The sequence below is a fragment of the Cucurbita moschata genome, unplaced genomic scaffold, assembly GCF_002738365.1.
Source record: "Cucurbita moschata cultivar Rifu unplaced genomic scaffold, Cmos_1.0 Cmo_Scf00007, whole genome shotgun sequence".
NCBI lineage: Eukaryota > Viridiplantae > Streptophyta > Magnoliopsida > Cucurbitales > Cucurbitaceae > Cucurbita > Cucurbita moschata.
In genome coordinates this window covers 6,256,648-6,277,619 of record NW_019268523.1, presented here as the reverse complement: position 1 = coordinate 6,277,619, position 20,972 = coordinate 6,256,648, and the positions used below count along the sequence as shown (strand labels likewise).

General features: G+C 34.4%; 1 protein-coding gene across 1 annotated transcript; it reads left to right on the top strand.

Moving 5' to 3' along the window:
* Positions 1-5,486: 5,486 nt before the first annotated feature.
* LOC111445178 lies at positions 5,487-6,239 on the top strand. Its single transcript, XM_023083414.1, has 2 exons — positions 5,487-5,729; positions 5,799-6,239. Exons 1-2 carry the CDS (start codon positions 5,487-5,489, stop codon positions 6,111-6,113), a joined length of 558 nt encoding a protein of 185 aa, XP_022939182.1. The 3' UTR covers positions 6,114-6,239.
* The last annotated feature ends 14,733 nt before the right edge of the window (positions 6,240-20,972 follow it).

The window sequence follows — 20,972 nt, the reverse complement described above, 5'->3', positions numbered from 1 at the left end:
CAAAACAAATGTCATCACCATATAAGTAATCAAAGGAGATGCAATGACGATAAAAGACAGAAAAGAGGAGAATGTAACACTTCAATACTCGTTACTAAGGAAGAGTAACGACAAAATGTAGTCATTAAAGATTCGTGTGTAGGACGCCATCATGCATGGTGATGAAATTGAGGATCACAAGGACGGGATGACACTTGTTGTTGCCTACTAAGCAGTCCTTGAGGACATTATTCTCATGTTGACAAAGAAGGACTTGATAAAAGTAGCATGGGAGATGTTACAAATAATGTGTACCGGTGTGGAATAGGTTAGGGAAGCAAAGGTCACCTTGAAGAGCGATTTCGAGGCTATTCGCATGAAGGATGGGACCAAGGCGCATAGGCTATACGATCCTCAACACAAGAAAAATCATGTTACCAAAGAGATGTCGTATTCGAAGAAGAAAAAAAAGTGGGATTTGCGTAGCATCGGCGACAACAAACAGACTATTGTGGTGGTCACAACTCTAGAAGAAGAGAAAAATGTAGCAGACCTAAAAGTGCAGCAATATCGACATCAATAAACTCACACATGTCATCACCAATGACACTAGAAGACGTGATGAGTTCTCCGAAACAAGGGAGCTCTGGGGAGAGCATAGGAGGATCCACAACATATGGTGGACTAAATTTTTTTTTCTCTTACTAAAACTCATGGTGATGCACCTACTAGAATAATTGGATCCCGAACTACTAATGTTACTCATTGCCTAGGAAACAACTGAATGGAATGAACTCATAATCCATATAGCGAAAAAAATTTAGAACTGTTTTGATTTTATTAAGAATTAAAAGAAAACAATAAGTATGGGAGTAATAACTCTACCTTTGTACAATAGAAACTTTAGCTCGCAAAAATCTTTGAAGTATTTCAAGCTTGCACGACTCTTTGAAGTATTCCAAAGTTAACGAAGCTCTTGAAACAAAATCACAAAGGGATTGGAGAACGAGAGTTTTAAGAAAATTCTCTGGAGGAAGAGTTTTATTGTCCAAAGAGAGTGTGAGAGATTTGTGTCCAAATATTTCTGGTATATTTGTAGTTATATTTTTGTTTGAATTTTCTTTTTTTTTTTAAGGAATTGGTTTGTGGTCCATAACAAATAATAGTAGTACATAGGATTCAATGAATGAAAGACAACCAAGAATTATCATAATCAATACTCGTAATACACGCATTATTATTGTTATATTAGATTCAAAAATCATACTTCACCTAATTAGGTGAATGGTTTTAATATGAAAAGAATAAATGTGAAACCTAATTTGAGTGTTATGCAATACTATTTATTTTCTTTTATTGTGAGAATAAATCTACTACCAAAAAAATAAATAAATAAATAAAATAAAATAATTAGTTGTAATCAAATTTGTATAGGAGTCTCAATTAATATTTGTGAAATAATATATTTGATAATATATTTGATATATTTAAGTATAATATCATATTTGTAAATTATATTTAAATATTATAAGATATAATATATATCTAAATAATTTGAATATCATTCCAATTTTAAATATATTTATATTTAATACATCAATATACATTAATTATTTAAATCAATTAATATTTAATTGTATCAATATAATAGATATATTTTTTCTTTTTAATATATTTAATATATTAAATATTAATTTAAACCTTTTAAATTAATATTTTTTCTTTAATTTATATTTAATATATTAAATATTAATTTCAACCCTTAAAATTAAATATATATATTATATATATATATTATTTATATAATATATTTAATATATTAAATATGAGTCTTAACCTTTTCACATGAAATCTATTTTTTCCTTTTGTATTTAACCTGTCTAATATATTAAATATTAATTTAAACATTTCAAAAAAATTTCGATGAAAATGAACCTTAATTAATTAATTTTCATTCATCAACCATAGGTTACTCCACTATTGACTTAAAGTTGCACTCTTATGCACAGTAGAAAAAGTTATGTTCATTGATAATCATTACAAACAAGTCGATTCTTCACGAGTCGTTCATAATTAGAGTTGGGTCATAAGTTTGTTTTACCCCTATAATTACATCTTTCACTTATGTACTACTAACTCTCTAACAAATAATTTGTCTATGATCCAATCATAAACTAAGTCCCTCTTAGGTTAATGAGAGAATGTGGCCTCATTGTTCAAGTCTCGAAATCAGTACATAAGAGAGCAACTCATCTACTTGGTCAAATCCCGAAATCAATACTTAGGAGTAAATTTCATCTCATGATATTATGTTCCCAACTCCCTATTTGGTCAAGTTCCCAAAATGATAAGCATATTGAATCGGCGACAAGAGTCATTCTCACTTATGTAAATCAAAGGACAAGTCCTTACAAACAGGAGTTCACAACTCACTCAAGATTAAGATTGAGTTGCATAGGATCATCATGTGAAATATTAATCTTCTTAATTAACAGATTTATAAAAAGAGATTAAATATTTCTTGGTCAAGTCTTATGCAAACTTATATGATACTCCCACTCATATGTCTCCACATGAATGATTTGTATCAAATCATTTGTAGCGATTACAAAGTGGGTCGTATCAATAATGTTACCAGGATAAAGCACCCAATCTTATCCATATACTATAGACCATTTAGATTTTACTCAAACACTATTCTCTTGTACAATATTACAATAATAACCTTAGATTTTCATACCATGAATAATATTATATCGTAAATAAAATGATAAAAAAATTATTATTAAAAGTTAAAGGATTAATTATGAGGCTTTAGGGCATAGATCCCAACAACAACTTACCTGAAGTAGCAACTGAGACGGGATGGTAGGAGACCATGTAAAAGAAGCTTGAAGCCATTGAGAAGTATAAGATGTGGGAACGTACCGACTTACCGCCCGATCACAAGTCTCTCGATTTGAAAGAGTGTTTAAGTTGAAAAGAACAACGAAGGAAACTTCATCAAGCATAAAGAAAAGCTTGTGGCGAAGGGGTATGTACAACGGTAAGGAGTTGATTTTGAGAAGATCTTTGCACCAGTGGCTAGACTCGATCATATGAGGCTGATTTTTGTCATCGTGACTCAACATGGGTGGCAGGTTCATTAGCTAGACGTCAAATCAGTATTTCTAAATGGTGACCTCCAAGAAGAAGTGTAAGTTGTCCAACCTAAAGGTTTCATCATCAAAATCAAATAGCACAAAGTGTACAAGTTGCAAAGGTCCTCTACGGTTTACGGTAAGCATCGAGGGTCTGGAACATACGCCTGGACAAGAGCTTGAAGAGTCTTCGTTTTATGAAGTACTCGCAAGAGCAAGAAGTACATACAAGAAGTCATGGAGTTGAAGCACGGTACATTGACGACTTGATCACCACCATACAAGTATAGAATACTTTAAAATGTTCAAGTAGCAAATGGTGGAAGAATTCGAGACGATTGAACTTAGGTTACTCACATACTATCTCAATATATTAAAGTGGACCAGAAAAAAAATTGCATCATGCTAAGGTATTTGGGCTAGACTAAGAAGTTGCTACAACAATTTAAGATGACAGAGTGCAACCCAAAAAAATATCCCATAGAAGGAAAGTTACAACTTGAACAATACGCTGAAGGAAGTTTAGTGAATCCCACCGAGTATAGACGCATCATTGGAAGTCAAAGGCAGTTAACTCATACTCGTCCATATCTTTGATATGTTGTCAAAATAGAGACGAGTATAGACGCATCATTGAAAATCAAAGGTAATTAACTCATACTTTAAAGAAATTTACTATGATGCATCATCAAGCGATCAAATACATAATACATTGTCTGCTCTGGGATGGAAACCACAATTTACAAGACTACAACACTCATATTTAATACTCATAATTTTAATACTCATAATAATAATAAGAAGAAAAAATTATATTAAGTAAATTAATTTTAAAAATTAGATAGAGGGAAATCAACGTGTGGGAGAAGAAAACTCGAGCAGTGTGGGAGAGAAAATAACTTGGCCGAGGGGTTTGGAGGCTCAAGGATATTTAGAGAGAAATTTTGAATGGATTCAGGCAAATGAACCAAGTGCAAAACACAGTTACAAAGCTACGGACCCAATTATGATTGAAGCTTCTCGGTGAGCAAGAGTTACAAGTTTGATTAGGAATATTTTGTTGATCGAATATTTAAACGCAAGAACACTTGTTTGGGATTCAAATCACTCTACAACCAAGATTGATCATGTTAACCTTAAATGATTCTAAACAAACAACTAAACTATCCAGAACTATCCAAACAAAAAATAACCCGAATGATAAGGAATCACCCCTACGAAAAAAAATTTAAAAACAAATTATATTATTTTTTTCTTTTTATTTAAAATTTAAATCACTCTACAAGATAATTTAATTACTTGAATTCTAATATACTAATTTAATTAGCTGAATTCTAATATGCAAATTCAAACGCCCTATTTTAGGAGGATGGAGAATGGTGGCTAGTTTTTCTTAAAGCAGCTACCACAAGTAAGCTTTATTCCTAGAAAATTGAAAAACATTTGCTATTGAAATATTTTAGTAAAAAGAAACTCTCTCAAATTTTTGTGTTATTTATTTTGTTTTTTTTTTTTTTAAATTTTGGTTATTTGTTTTAGTATGTTTCGATTGACGGTCAAACCAACCTCAACAACATCTAGAGCTACAACGACGTTCGTCAAGCACCGATTGGGGAGGAGAAGATTCAATAAAAAAATTGAAAGTGAGGGACATAAAAGAAACCCGAGAGAGAGAAAAGTAGGATTTACCAATGGTTCTTGCACAAACTGTTTTTTACTCAACACCAACTAACCCCTCCTATGTCTTAATGAATGGCAAGGAGGCCCCCTACATTTGAAATCAAATCTAAGGAATGAGAATTGCCAATGACATATAATTTGAATATACTGTGTGTGGTGTTGTGGTGGATCTATTGCAAAGTAAATTTGAATCTTTTATTTAAAATGAACTAAAAAGGGCATTATATATATATAAAAAAGAAATCGTAGTTAATATTGGAATAAATGTAAAAAGATGGAACCTAAATTAGAAAATAAGAAAAATTGGTCAAAAATGTATAAATAGGAAAAGGATCGGTGAAATCTAAAATAGAATAATTTGACCAAAAGGCAATGAATCTGAAGTTATGTCTGTAAAAATATTTTGGTTGTAAAACAAAAAGGAGGAATACAGAGCAAATCTCCGGGTCTCTCTCTATCTCTCTCTAACCTCTGCTTCGCTGTTAACAAATCCGATTCCTCTGTCCCTTTGCCCCTCCTCCCTTACTCCAACCTTATAACTCACCCTCCTCTCCTCCCTCTCTTCTCTAATTTTGCAACTCAAATCTCCCTCGCTCTCTCTCTCTCCCTCGCTCTCTCTCTCTCTCTCTCTCTCTTCAGGTAATATCTCTCTTCCCCTGTTTCTCTTACAACCCTTCTTCTACTTCAATGCTTAACTTCGATTCTTTCTTCTCCTCCTTCTATTTACACTCTAAAACAGGGGATTCTACTCTTCCTAATTGCAACAAAATGAACAAGATGGTGGTTCAACACAATGCGTTTTCAGTTCATGACGACATGCTCAACGCCTCCGCCGTCGACGAACGACTGGTTTGCCCAAAACCCCGCCGTCTCGGTTCCATCAACGTCCGTCCTTTTCAATCAGATGCTTTGGAACTCCTCTTCTTAAAGGTACGTAATTTTGGGTTCAAATTCCTTATTCAATAAAACAATTTTTATTCGATCTTTTTCTTTTTCCAGGGTGGTTGTGGATTGGAGAGTTTTAACAGTAGTGGTACAGAATTAGCCTCGTCGCCGCCGTTTTTTTGTGGGTCGCCGCCGAGCAGAGTAGCTAACCCATTAATCCAAGACGATCGATTTGGGGATGAGAAGCCGAAGGTGTTTCCCCTCTTCTCGTCAGCGCCTCCTTCTCCGTCGTCGCCTCCGCCGTCAACTGGTCGGACAGGCGGATGTGTTCGGGTTAATTTTGGAAACAACCCGGCGGTGAGAATTGAGGGGTTTGAATGCCGGCTCGATAGGGAGAGGCGAAACCGCAGCGTTGCAGCTCTGGCTTAGAAACGCGATCCAAGTGGAGCGGAGCCCGATTGAACAACGACGATGACCAACAAACCACAAACACATGGATTTTATTTTTATTTATTTTATTTTTATTTTTTCCAAATATTTAAATTTTAAAATGAAATTTAGAAAAAAGAAAAAGGAAAAAAAAAACCTTTTTGACCAAAACCCCATTATTGTAAATAATGTGAAAAGGAAATGAAACTTTTCTTTTTAAAAAATATATTTTTGGGATAAATTGGAGCCAAATTCTTAATTTTTTATATATAGTTGAGGTAATTGTACAAACAGCGGCGATGAAATAGGTAATTGTTTGTGTTCCTTTATTTAAATTCAATAATTATGAGATGGGTTTTGGCCCTTTTCTTTACAATTTTGGACAAATATTACCAAATAAATAAAATCTTCATGCATTGGATAAGTATTTATGGTAACATATTGCACTCTAACCTTACCTTTTCAAACATCCAACTAAATATTTATCCAAATCCTTTTCTATTCTTTTTGCCCTAATACCTTTAATTCTTATTCGATTCCAATTTATGAGATGGGTACGTTTGGCACTTGCATCAATGTGCTCTTTTGTTTTGTTATCTAATTTCTAGTAATGCTTACTTTCATTTTTAGAATTTGGGTAACCATCCAAATCATATAATAGAATGATTAAGAACATTCTAACAATTTTTTTTGGCAAAAATACAATTTTAACAAAATTCAAAAATTAATATAAGTCCACATTTTTCATTAATCTAATAATTAATGTTTGTACGAGTGGAAAGAAATTGAACGCTGGCATAACCGATGGATTAAGTAACAAATTATGTATATTAATTTTCAAAGAACATCAGGAGTACAAAACTCTCTCTCTATTCACGGTTCAACTTCTCTCTACCTTTAAGCAACAGATTTCTAGAATTCTAGAATTTCTCTTAAAATAGATTAAATTATTAAAAAAAAAATTCAAATTCACCGTCTTTTACTTATATATCTAACCTTTTTTTCTTAATTAGTAAATACCAAACTTCAACCATCGAATAGAATCTCTCCTTAAATAGTCGTCTATCTAGATAATTGTTATTACCCTAAATTTTCTATAAAGTCGCTAGTGTATACATATAATTCACATTGAATAGGGAAAAATTTTATTTAAACTTTCATAGAACGTCGTTTTCATTTAAAAGTACATTCATGAACTTACGTATTTTGAAAACACTTTTAAAAACACACAACAAAATGCTAAATAAAATCAATCTATCATATCTATCTATTTTCCGACGGCACTATCCTAACGGGTAGTGGATGTGTGCCATATACTCTACACATAGCCCATGCGTGCGAGTATGGACTCACCAGATAGTTCGCACACCGCTGGGTCTCTTTCCTTGTCGGATGAGCATACTTTGGTAGCTCTTTATGTCGAACACCCGTTAGAATTAGTAACTATCATGACAACATTATGTAAGACATAGTGATAGTTCTCGTGCCTAGTGGTGTACGAGTTCATACCCTCGTAATGGAATAGGGGTATCCCCCAATGCATGAGGTCCCAATATTTTTCCATTTTCAACAATATTAAATATAACTCCGCTATCATTTTTCATTCATATCATATCATTTCTCATTTTTCAGTTCTGCATAATTCTAACAGGGTTATATTTCATACCATTTATCTGATATCATGTCATTCATAACATGTTGTATGCATACAATTTAGGAGACATAACATACTGTAAATGTTTGCTGAATTCACCACACTTAAATGGTAGTGAGAATTCTCTTATTTATAATCATTTACTGAATACAGAAATATGGTAAATTACAAATAATATGAACATTCCAGTAAAAGAAAAGAATAATAAATGAATACAATATATTTGCCTTTAATAAAAGGGCAAATATGATAAGCTGTAATGTAAGATAGATATCTAGAGATTTGCCTTATAATGTACGGTCAACTATCCTTAACACATACGTTCCATGCTTTTAACCTAACATTTCATAATGTGGGATTCATACAATAATTACCTCAACGGTCACCTATAACAATCTAAACATAACATATCACATCACAATATATCATATCATAAACATGTCAATTTATCATATATCTCGTAGTATAACATATTTCATATCATATCATATCATATCACAATATATATCCTTCATTCACATGTCGTATCATAAACATATCATATCGTAAATGCTTCGTGGTCATATCGTTATATGAATGTACCTTAGTCATATCGTTACAGGAATATATCATAATGCTATCATTCTATCAATCTATCATAATCTTATCCCTTTCTACCCCATAACCTAACTGTATTATTTTATCAATCGATCATGACCATATCGTTTTTATCAATCTCTCATATCCGTAGCACTTCGATACGTAACCTAACCTTAACATTTCATGAATAAATCTTACTCCTATCGTTACATTACGTTTAATGCATCATTCTCGTATCCTATCTCAAACATATCATTGAGTACATCGTATTGTAAGTATTATCATACAATTCACATTTTATAACATATACATATCATATCATAAGCATACCGATCTATAAAAAAATCACACATATCAATATATATGACACGTGCAGAACCACAGGGCACATGTCAATATCAAATATAACCATGTCGATAGTAAGACCACTTACTTGGATGACCTTAGCCGAACTTCTATTTAACTCCAAATTAGCTTGCCTTCGTCCCTCGAATTCGTTCGCACTTATGCCAAAGAACTTCACCTTATTAAAGATGTTCACCTAATTCCTTCAGTAATTCTAATTCCTAAATTTTGTAACTCTTTAACAAATTCTTAATCTTTCTATTTAGATTTAATGTTTCTTGGATATAAACATGTCTAACGCTACAATGTCTAACATACAATTTATTACATACTATAATTTCATAATACGTTTGAGAATTAATTTATAGATGAGAATATATTATATTTACGAGTATCAACAATTTAATACCTTTCATATCTTCACTTTTCTTTTTATATCGGTCTGTTTTTTTTGTTCTATTATCTTTTATGTGTTTTTATTTTATTCTCTTTTTGTGTTTTAACATTATGTATTTTTACTCTCAAATCTTCCCTTCTATTTTTCACTGTATTTTTTTTTTTTTTGTATTAGGTATTCTATCTATATTTTCTTTTTCTTTTTTTTTTCTTTCTTCTTTTGATTTGGTTAATAGTGTTATGACCTATTTTAATTTATTCTTTCTTCCAAATCTTTCTTTTCCCTTTCTTGTTCTTATGGTTGTATTCTATTCACGGATAATATTGGCTAATTTTTAATCAGATTCATTTGCCCATTGATATAAAATTACTTATTTGACATTACTGATAAGTATTCATCAACATGATTTACTAGAATTTGCATAAAATTATTGATATCTAATTTATAACTCAAACCTAAACAATGGCAACCACGGAGGGAAGACATAACTTGTAATTGACTGTGATTTTCTAAAAATGAAATTAAGATAAAAGAAAAAGATGATTTAATATATACCTTAGACTGACGAGATCTCTCTTCACGTACACCTCGGTCTAACGGTGAAGGTCATTTTAGTTTTTCTCACATCTGACATTTTTGTTGTTTTCTGTTTCTTTTTGCAGAAACTTGATACAGTGGCTTGTTTTTTCTGGTTTTTTTTGCACCAACTTGATTCTAGCTTAATAGGTGGGTTGAGGAGAGATAATTGGAGAAATGGATGAGAGGTTGGTGGAGAGTAGGGGAAATGGTTGTATTTATTATTATAATTATTTTTTTTTAAATTATAATTATTTTTATTTGTTTATTATTATTTTTCTATTAGAATTCCTCTTCTCTCATCACATTTTGGTAGTCCAATAGAGCTCTACCATTGACTTCACTATGATCCTACACCTTCAAAGATTCTACAAACACGGCTAAGTTAAGATAAAAACATGACTTTAATACGTATTCTTCTTATGTGTGTTGTGTGTCACGATCATGCTTGTCCAAGATGTGATGTCTATGGCCGCATGTTGGATCTCTTGGTCATGTTTGTTCATGACGTGTTGTCCATGGCCGCATGACCATTCTCAACCCCTTTTACTTGCTTTCATGTTAAATAGGTATAAGGATTAAATTGTCGGTCGGTAGAAAAATTCAAAAATTCTAGCGAGACACCTGAAAACTTGGACAACCAACATCGGGTCGGAAAACTTGGACAACCAACATCGAGCCCACGACCCTAAGGAAAAATGCTCCACACACTCCCACCTTCATCACCAAGCCTGCAAGCAGAAGAGAGAAGAAAAAGAATGGCGAAGGTGAGTGAGAGAAGACGAATAACCATCGTAGTTTCCAGCAAGCGCAAACTGATGAAATCAAATCAAACCTCTACCTCTCGTTTTAATATTGCCCTTTATCTCCCATTGATGTACAAAAGATATGTCCATAGATTGTAGTTCATTTTTCATCAAGAAATCGTGAAAATTTGCGAGGTAAGATTTTAATCGTTTTTTTAGATCTAGGTCTGAAATCTTGATATGTTCATCTAGAGGGAATCCTCTACACGATTCATGAAGAAACCTAGCCGAAATTTTGGACTGAAGTGGGAGATATGAGAGTCCTTTCAAGAATGTTAAGATTGCTAATAGATCTTCTGCCCGCGCTCCTAACTTGGTCTTTAATAGTGTTTAAATTCCAAGAAAAAAAATAGTAGGATGTAGATGGAACTATGATCTAAAACTTTACTAAAGAGAACAATTTGAATCAGATTCAAATCTAAAGATATGAAAAAGAGAAAACAAAAAGAAATCTAATTGAAAATCATTGTTCATCTACAGGAGGAGAGAGAAATAGCTCCGATGAGCCACGTGTCGACCGGCGAGTGGAACAGTGCGTACCACCAGATGGAGAAATGCGTTAGGCGCCAGGTGGAGCACGCGTTGAACATTGCGTGGAGCAACGTGGCTCCACCCGATCTGCGACACACGACCTCTACAAACGATCCGACCCACAAGCCCGCTTATCGACCCGTAACCCCATCGGCTTAACCAACTCGCAGTCTAACCCGAGTGAACTGAACCAGCTGACCCACGAACCGAACCAACCTGAACTGGAGCACCTAACTCGCGACTGTAGATAAACGACCCGCAGTGGGACTTGCGACTAGCCTCCTTCCCGATGTGTGGCCAACACGTGGAGGCTCGTGTAAGTCTGATTCTAGCCCATTCGACTTCTGTTATCCCTATTATCATCCTACTTCCAATTATAACCATGTTCTTACATGAAATAGGAGCTAATGGAGAAAAATATGTATTATTGGACACTTAATTGTGTAGAAACACTAAACAAATGGCACGCGTCAGTCAAGTAAGTGACCTTACTATCGACATCGTTATATTTGATGTTGACATGTGGTCTATGGGCTTGCACATGTCATAATTTTGATATGTGTGAATTGTTTATGAATCGATATGACTATGATATGTTATGCATGTGATGATATGTGAATGATATGATAACTCTTACATTATGATGTGTTCAATGATATGTGTGAGATAGGATATGAGAAGGATGTGATAAGCATAATGTAACGATATGATTAAGATGTGATGGATATAACGATATGGTTAGGTTATGTATAGAAGAGAATATGATTATATATAACGATATGGTTAGGTTATGTATAGAAGAGAATATGATTATGATAGGTTGATAGAACGATATGATTAGGATATGTTTCTATAATAGTATGACTGGAATACGTCTCTGTAACGGTATGACTAGGACACATTCATGAAATGATATGGTTAGGACGGTTCGGTTTGACTAGGATACGTTCATGAAATGATATGAGTAGGATACGTTCATGAAATAATATGATATAGGATACGTTGGGAGACGATATGACTAAGGTATGTTTATGAAATGATACAACTATGAGATGTATAAGGACGATAAGACTATGAAAAGTATAGGAAATGATATGACTAGGATATGCATATGGAAACGATATGACTACGAAATGTTTACGAAATGATACGATATGTGAATGATGAATATATATATATATATATATATCATATCACAACGTATCACAATATATCATATCATAAACATGTCGATTTATCACATATCTCGTACTATAACATATATATGTTATGGTACGAGATATGATATGATATATGTTATGGTACGAGATATGATATGATATATGTTATGGTACGAGATATGATATGATATATGTTATGGTACGAGATATGTGATAAATCGACATGTTTATGATATGATATATTGTGATACGATATGTTATGGTATGATATGTACATGATGAAAATGAAAATTGTTGTTTGGAAGTATGGAACTTTACGAGATATGTGATAAATCGACATGTTTATGATATGATATATTGTGATACGATCATGATGAAAATGAAAATTGTTATGTTTGGAAGTATGGAACTTTATGATATGGCATATTTATGTAATATGAATGATATAATATGATTAACATGCAAACTGACGAACTAGCATGACATACAATCCCGTTATATGCATGAAAAATATTATAAATGATATGATAAACGATATAAAAAAAGATACGAAAAATGATATGATATATACGAAATGCTAGTGGGATTGTATTAAATGATAATGAAAATGGAAGAATGTTGGGACCTCATGTATTATTGTGTGCTCATGCATCAAGGGATATCCCTTATCCTTCACAATAGTACGGACGTGTATGTTATGAAGTAGGAGAACGATCATTATATTTATCATAATTATACTGTGATGGTCGCTATTTCTAATGGGTGTCTGGCATCAACAGCTACCAGAGAATACTCACCGAACCAGAAACGGGGCCCAGGAGATGTGTGAATCGACTAGTGTGTCCATACTCGCACGTGTGGACCGTGTAGGGTAATTAAGTACACATCCCAATTGCCCGTTAAGATGGCCGCCATAGAAAAATAGACGGTTATAATTGTTCTCATTCATAGAATTGTATGTGTTTGCATTTAACTCGAATATTGGGGTCACATAATGAGTATTTCTAAAAAAATCAAATTAGGGGCTACTTGAGACCATGTTCAAAAGCATTAAAACTCGATGAGTTTGAATACTAACCTTTTGTAGTTCAAATTCCTTTTTCCTCATGAACCGGTTTCGAACTACTACTAGTGTCTTCCCTACTATTCTCTCGCCTTAGAACAAGATTGTGGAGTGAGTTTTGAGAGAATTTCTCAAATTTTGTCAAGGACAATTTCCATGTACCTTGATCACTCTATTTATACAGTGATATTTGCATGTTTATGAAAATTTGAGATTACCAAATTTTGACACTCAAAATTCCACTCAAATTTGTGGGAGCATGTGTCAAGGATGCAAGTTTGAATTAACCAAATTTTGACCGTGAAAATTCTACTTAAATTTATGAGGTTTATTTGGGAAACATGCAAGTTTGGTTAAACCAAACATTGACACTCAATATTCCACTCATTCAAACATTGATCTTTCCATTAAGCGAAGTCAACACGGTGACTTTCTCTATTTTAATTCAACAATTAATTTAAATAATTAATTTCAAATCAAAATAATATTCAAGGATTAATTAAACAATTTAATTAATATTTAACCTTAAATCAAATGCTAATTCCAATCAATTCCGGCACATATTGTTTATGAACCCCTATTCATAATTAAAATATTTAAATCTTATTTAAATATCTCAAATTCTCTCATTTTGTTTAATTCGTAATTAAATTAAAATGTGGTTAAATATATCTTATATATTTAGCGCATATTCTCTAATTTGAGTTCGAACACTTCAAACTCACTCGTCACACTGTTCTAAGGTTTAGTCCGATATGAGCTAGCAAGAGAACCTAATGGACCTACAGATTATGGGCTCCAACCATCCGAGATTAACCGGCTAAACTCATTAACCTTGTTAACCAACATTCTTTAACTACTAGGACACTCCACTATAGCCGAGTAGTTGCACTCCCCTCACTTTAGATATATTTCTATCCATTTGATATAACCATGATTAGTAAGTCGATCCTTCACAGATTGTTCATAACTAGAGCTGGGTCAATTTATCGTTTTTACCCCTAAAGTTACTTCTTGTTCCTTAAGTCCCACTAATTCTCTAATGAACAATTGGTTTGTGGTCCAACCACCAAACCGAATCCCTCTCGGGCCAATGAGAGGGTGAGACCCCTTGTTCAAAACCTGGAGTCAATACTTAAGGGAACAACCTTTCTACTATCCCTAAAAGTGGGTAGGAGTGAATTCTATCTTACACCCTATGAACCAGCTATTCACCTAGTCTTACCCTTGAAATGGGAGGCTTATTGAGTCGGCAAACTCGGGCCACTCTCACCCATGCAAATCTAAGGATAATTCTGAATAAACAGGAGTTCATAGTTAGCTCAAGATTAAGGTCGAGTTACCTAGGTCATCAAGTGAAAAAATCAGTCTCAACAGTAAACGACATTATAAAGTGAGAGTGATTTTCTTCATTGTCTGATCTTATGCAATACTCATTGCATAGGATGCCCCCACTCACATGTCTCAACATGTACAATTTAGTGATCACATTGTTTATATCATATATAAAAGTGGAGCGCATCCACAGTGTCCCCAGGATAAGGTGCTCAGCCTTATGCCTGTACTATAGATCATTTTGACTATATACTTGAACTTGATATACTCTATGTCTCTGCATACAGTTCAAGTAATCATACTATAGCCAAAGTATTCTTAGTTTATTGGATTTAGATTAATAATCGTAAAATTCACTTTATTCAATAACACTCTTTACTGAATAAACATCAATAATAACTTTAGTGAAAATAGAATATGTTTTTGTTTACAAACTATGAGTTTTAGAACATAAAACCCAACAAACACCCACTTGGACTAAAACTCTAGTGGGGTTTTATAATGTTGAGTAGAGAGAAAGACATAAATTCAATAAACTAGGACATCACATCCATGCATTTTCTCCTACTTGCCCTAGATTATATAACCCGTAGTCCTAGACTCACTAGGTGCTTTTCAAACACTTTAGTCGTGAGGGACTTTGTAAATGGATAAGCAATATTGTGCTCCGAAGCTATCTGTGTGACGATCACATCTCCTCGTTGCACAATCTCCCTTATGAGATGATATTTGCGCTCCATATGTTTTCCTCGCTTATGGCTTCTTGGTTCTTTAGAATTTGCAATTGTTCCACTATTATCACAATAAAGAGTGATAGGCAGATGCATATTTGGAACAACTTCCAAATCAGTTAAGAACTTCCTAAGCCATTCAGATTCTTTAGCTGCTTCACAAGCAGCAACATACTCAGTCTCCATGGTGGAATCAGCAATGCAACCTTGCTTTATGCTTCTCCATATTATTGCCCCTCCGTGCAGAGTGAAAACAGATCCCGATGCCATTTCCTCAAATCGATATTGGTCTGAAAATTTGAGTCAGTGTACCCTGTAAGGATCAGATCCTTAGCGCCGTACATTAGCATATAGTCCCTCGTTCTCCTAAGATACTTGAGGATATTTTTAATGGTAGTCCAATGAGCATGTCCTGGATTGGACTGATATCTGCTGACAATTCCCACAACATAGCATATATGTCGGGTCGGGTGCACAACATGTCATACATCAGACAACCGACTGCTGATGCATAGGGAATATGTCTCATATCCTCAACTTCTTGAGGTGTCTTAGGACTTTGTTCCTCCGAAAAATGAACTCCGTACCTGAAAGGTAATAATCCTTTCTTGGAGTACTGCATCTTATATCGAACCAACATTTTGTCGATGTACGATGTCTGAGACAATGCTAGTATTTTGTTCTTGCGATTCCAAACAATTTGGATTCCAAGAACAAACTGAGCCTCTCCCAAATCTTTCATTTGGAATTGTGTCGCTAGCCAATGCTTAATGTCAGTCAGAAATCCCACATCATTCCCAATGAGTAGGATATCATCAACGTACAACACCAGGAAAACTACTGTAGAGTTGACTATCTTCTTGTAAACACAAGGTTTGTCAACATTCTTTTTAAAGCCATAAGATTTGATCGTAGTACCTTATATTTCAAGATCGAGATGCTTATTTCAACCTATAAATGGATCTTTTAAGCTTGCAAACATTTTGCTCATGCTCCTGTTCAATGCACCCCTTTGGTTGAGTCATATAGATACTCTCCTCAAGATTGCCGTTTAGAAAGCCAATCTTGACATCCATTTGTCAAATTTCATAATCATAAAATGTGGCAATGGACAAGAGTATTTTAATCAATTTAAGCATAGCAACAGGAGAGAAGATTTCTTCATAGTCCATCCCCTCTCTTTGGGTATAACCTTTTGCTACAAGTCGAGCTTTAAGGTATAGACCTTACTGGCTTGGTCTTGTTTTCTCTTGTAGATCCATTTGCAACCAATAGGTTTTACCCCATCTAGTTGATCTACAAGTTCCCAAACTGAATTGAAGTACATTGACTCCATTTCAAGATTCATGGCTTTGATCCACTAATCTCTATCTTCATCATTCATTGCCTGTTCAATGGATCCTCAACGCCATCATCAGGTATGATGACCTGTGTTTCTGCCAAACCTAAGTAACGATCGGGTTGAGTTATAACCCTCCCACTACGTCGAGGCATTCTCAACTCTTGAGAAGGATGTGATTGACCAGAAGTGCCAGCTCCATCAACAACTCTTATTGAAGGACCAAACAACTCTTGTTTTATCAGTAGCTTCTTTAGAAATCTCACTCAATCCTAGTTTGCTGCAAGGTTGATGATTTCTTACGTGGTCTTCCTCTAAGAATGTAGTGTTCGTTGATACAAACACTTTATTTTCTTGAGGATCATAAAACAAACCACCTTTCATCTCTTTGGGGTATCCTACGAATAGGCATAATTTTGAACGACGTTCTAATTTCTTGGAGTTTTGCACCAACACATGTGTTGGGCATCTCCAAATCCTGAAGTGACATAAACTACCTTTACCCCTCTCCATAACTCATAAGGTGTTTCTTAAACACTCCTTGAAGGAACCATGTTCAAAATGTATGCAGCAGTCTCCACTACATATCCTAAAACGAATCAGGTAATTGAACGAAACTCATCATAGACCAAACCATGTCTAACAGAGTTCTATTTCTCCTTTCTAATACACCATTCTGTAGGGGTATACCAAGGGCTTAGAGTTGAGACGTTATTCCATGTTCTATCATATAGTCCTGGAATCTTAAGTCATATACTCTCCACCTCGATCTGATCGAAGTGTTTTAATAGTTTTTCCTAATAGATTCTCAACCTCAATTTTATACTTTCTGAACTTTTCAAGAGCTTCGAACTTGTGAGGCATTAGATAAATATAGTGATACCTTGAATAATCATCAATAAAACTGATTAAATATTCATAACCTCCTCGTGCTTTGACATTCATTGGACCATAGAGATCTGTATGCACGAGTTCTAAGGTTTCTTTGGCTCTATAACCTTTTTCGGAAAAAGGTCGTTTAGTCATTTTACACAGGACTCACATGGAGGTAAAGAGTTGTCTTCTAACTCATATAGAAGTCCTCTTTTAACCAATCTCCCAATCCTATTAAGATTAATGTGACCTAGTTTAAGTGCCAAAGATAGGTATCAGGAGAAATATTTTGTCATTTATTTTGAGTTTCAGCAGTTTTAAACATCTCAGTATTTAAAATAGCTTTTGTTTAGCTCGGTTTTAACATATATAAGTTGTTTTCTAATTTTGCAGAACAAATATGAATACCTCTTTTGAAAATGAACACTTCATTGATTTCAAAAAATACTTTATACAATTGTTCTAATAAACAAAAGATAGATATTAGATTTCTTTTTATTAACAAGAAGTACATTATCTAATATAATGAATCTATCTCCAAAAAAACAACTTTCAATTTCCTACTGATTTTGCCAAGACAACTTCTCCTGTCCCAACCATGAGTGTTATCTCGCCTTCCACAAGCATTCTCTAGGAACTAATTTCCTAAAAAAACAAAAAACAAAAAAGAACAAATATGATTAGTGGCCCATGAATCCAGTATCCAAGTTGAGTGATCACTCTATTAAACATATTTCTACAACTAGTAAATCATATTTACCTTGTTGTGCCTTTTCAGTTTTCTCTCTGCAAGGTATTTTGGGCAGTAACTTTTCCAGTGCTCGTTTTCATTGCTATGGAAACATTTTCCATTATCTGCATTTTGAACCTTGCGTTTGTGGTCAATAGGAATCTTATCTTTCCCCTTACCCTTTCTGTCATATGCATCCCAAACTGTTCGATTTGCATTTGAGCCGGGGTTTAGGGGGCATTCCATAGTTAAAATAAACCTCAAATCATCATTTACAAGTCTTGTGTTTAGGTTTGATTTTCTTGTTGCGTAATTGTTGCCGTTTAATTTCTCAGAAGCGAGTAATTGTACTATTGAGCTTGACATGCTGAGATTTAAAACAAACTCTATTAGTGAATTAACTTAATCCTTTTTAATCCAATCAGGTTTAGCAAATGTAATAATGTACCCAAAAATTATTAATTTGCAACGATTCTTGAGTGAGTTAGAGTAATTGCTACCGAGGGGTAGTCAATCATTCTTTCACTAAACCAAGACATTCTTGACTTAAATACTAATCCCAAAATAACTCTTATTCTCAGTGTTTTAGTTATCACCACTTTGGTCAATAATATACTAACTCTTAGTAATTCTTCATATGTGTGACTGGCCATTTTCAGACCTCAGAGATCGGCCCCAACAATGCTATCGAATGAAAAAGCCAAAGTTGGGAATGGGCCTAAGAAATCCTATCCATTTTTGGAGTTTGCGTTGTTCTGACTCCCACGTTACGACCCTCCGAATAGGTAGTTGCTCTAGGGCAACATGTAGGCGGAACATGGGAATCTCACGGTGCAACCTAGTGGTGTAGACCATAGGACGTGTTGATATACTTCCTTCTCCCACTTACTATAAATACTCTCTATTCACCTTGTTATTGACTCATGCAATACCTTCCGAATGGAGGCCGCTCCTAGGGCGACATGAGGTCAAGCATGAATCTCATGGTGTGAATTTTTTAGAGAGCGTAAAAAGAAAACGATTTATCTCATATACCTTTTTCCTCCCACTAAGTATTTTAGACGGTTGGGTATACTCATTACTTGGGTATATTCCGACTAATTAAAAATAACCTAAGTCTAGGTGATTTTTTCAAGTATAAAATTTATACTGGATTTTTACCTATGATCATTTTGACTATATACTTGAACTTAATCCCCTCTTATGTCTTTACATATAGTTCAAATAATCATACTATAGCCAGAATATTCTTAAATTATTGAATTTAGATTAATGATCGTAAAATTCACTTTATTCAATAACAATCTTTACTGAATAAACATCAATAATAACTTTATTAAAAATAGAATATGTTTTTGTTTACCAACTATGTGTATTTTAAGGACATAAAACCCAACCGCCACCCTACTTGGTACATAATGGAGCCTTATCTTACAAATAGCACGGTCCCATCATACTCCTGAAAGTCCAAACTTGGACTTAGTTTTCCAGACTTCGCTTAAAACGTTGCGACCATGTTCTCAAAACTCGTGTTCCATGGTCGGTAAAACCTATATCTCAAAATTCCAACATATCCACAATTTTCTAGGGATAATGGTTCACTGGTGGGGTGTTTAACTCATAGTGAGTACATACGTTCTTCAATCATTCCATACTTGCAGAAAAGCATGCATCTAAATCCAAATAACATAAAGGCTAAACAGTAAAGGGTAAGCAAAGTACCTATTACTGCTGAACTAGCTCATTGGCTTTTGAGCTGCCTTATTGTGATGTTCCCCATTTACTCTTGTCACATCTAACGAGCCTACTAGCCCACAGATCCTTCTTGTGAGTGCAACCCACTACCTTGTGGCCTGGCTTGCCGCATCCAAAACATGTCCCTGAACCCATCAGACACTCACCTTCGCGTCTGTGTTTGCACTTTGCCTACTTTGCCATCACCTTGTCCCTACTCGCAATTGTCTGGGCATTCGCAATGACTTCGACCTGACCTAACATAACGTTTTTTATACCTTTCTCTACCTTGGGAGAGCTTGAACAGTTCTTGTCTGTTCTCCCTCTTTCCTTGATATTTCCTTTAGGAAAGCGATTCGTAGCGTTGTGGTGTAATCAGAAGGGGCCTATTCCACTACACAGCTCCGAATCTCTTCTTTTAGATCCTCAACAAAGCAATCTGTCACCTTTCTATCTATGTCAACTAACTCAGGAGTCAACGATACCAATTTATTGATCTCGATATAGTACTTCTCAACTAACTTATCACCTTGCTTCAAACTAAAAAAAGCAATCTAGTTCTTAAGTCTACTTGCAACGAGGTAATATTTTTAAATGAACGCCTCTTTAAACTAGAATCATGTCACACCTTTATTGACATACTAAGTACTCTTCCACCAGATGTATGCCACATTGCTCAGCATGTTAGTGGCAAAAAACACCTAGTGTTTGTTAGGATACATAGCATACCAAAAGGATCTCTCAATAGCTTCCATCCAAGACTAAGTGTCTGCTATTCTTCATTTCCTCTGACTAAGGACGCTGGATTGTACCTTAGGAATTTCTGCAGACAAACGAGCTCTGCTGACATTTTTCCAGAGTCTACGAGGACCTATTTTGACTGACTAGTTTCATTGTCTAAATGAATCGGCTAAACTAACTCTTTAGTGTGATTTTAATGACACTATATAAGATATCTAGGGTGAGAGTTGGGGCTTTTGTTGGTAGCACCTCTAAGGTAGGCGTT

What these genes read in the sequence shown, in the direction of transcription:
- LOC111445178 (XM_023083414.1), top strand. Translation starts at nt 5,487, where the DNA reads ATGCTTAACTTCGATTCTTTCTTCTCCTCCTTCTATTTACACTCTAAA. An exon ending in TGGAACTCCTCTTCTTAAAG is followed by an intron (nt 5,730 to 5,798) that starts GTACGTAATTTT and finishes TTCTTTTTCCAG; the next exon opens with GGTGGTTGTGGATTGGAGAG.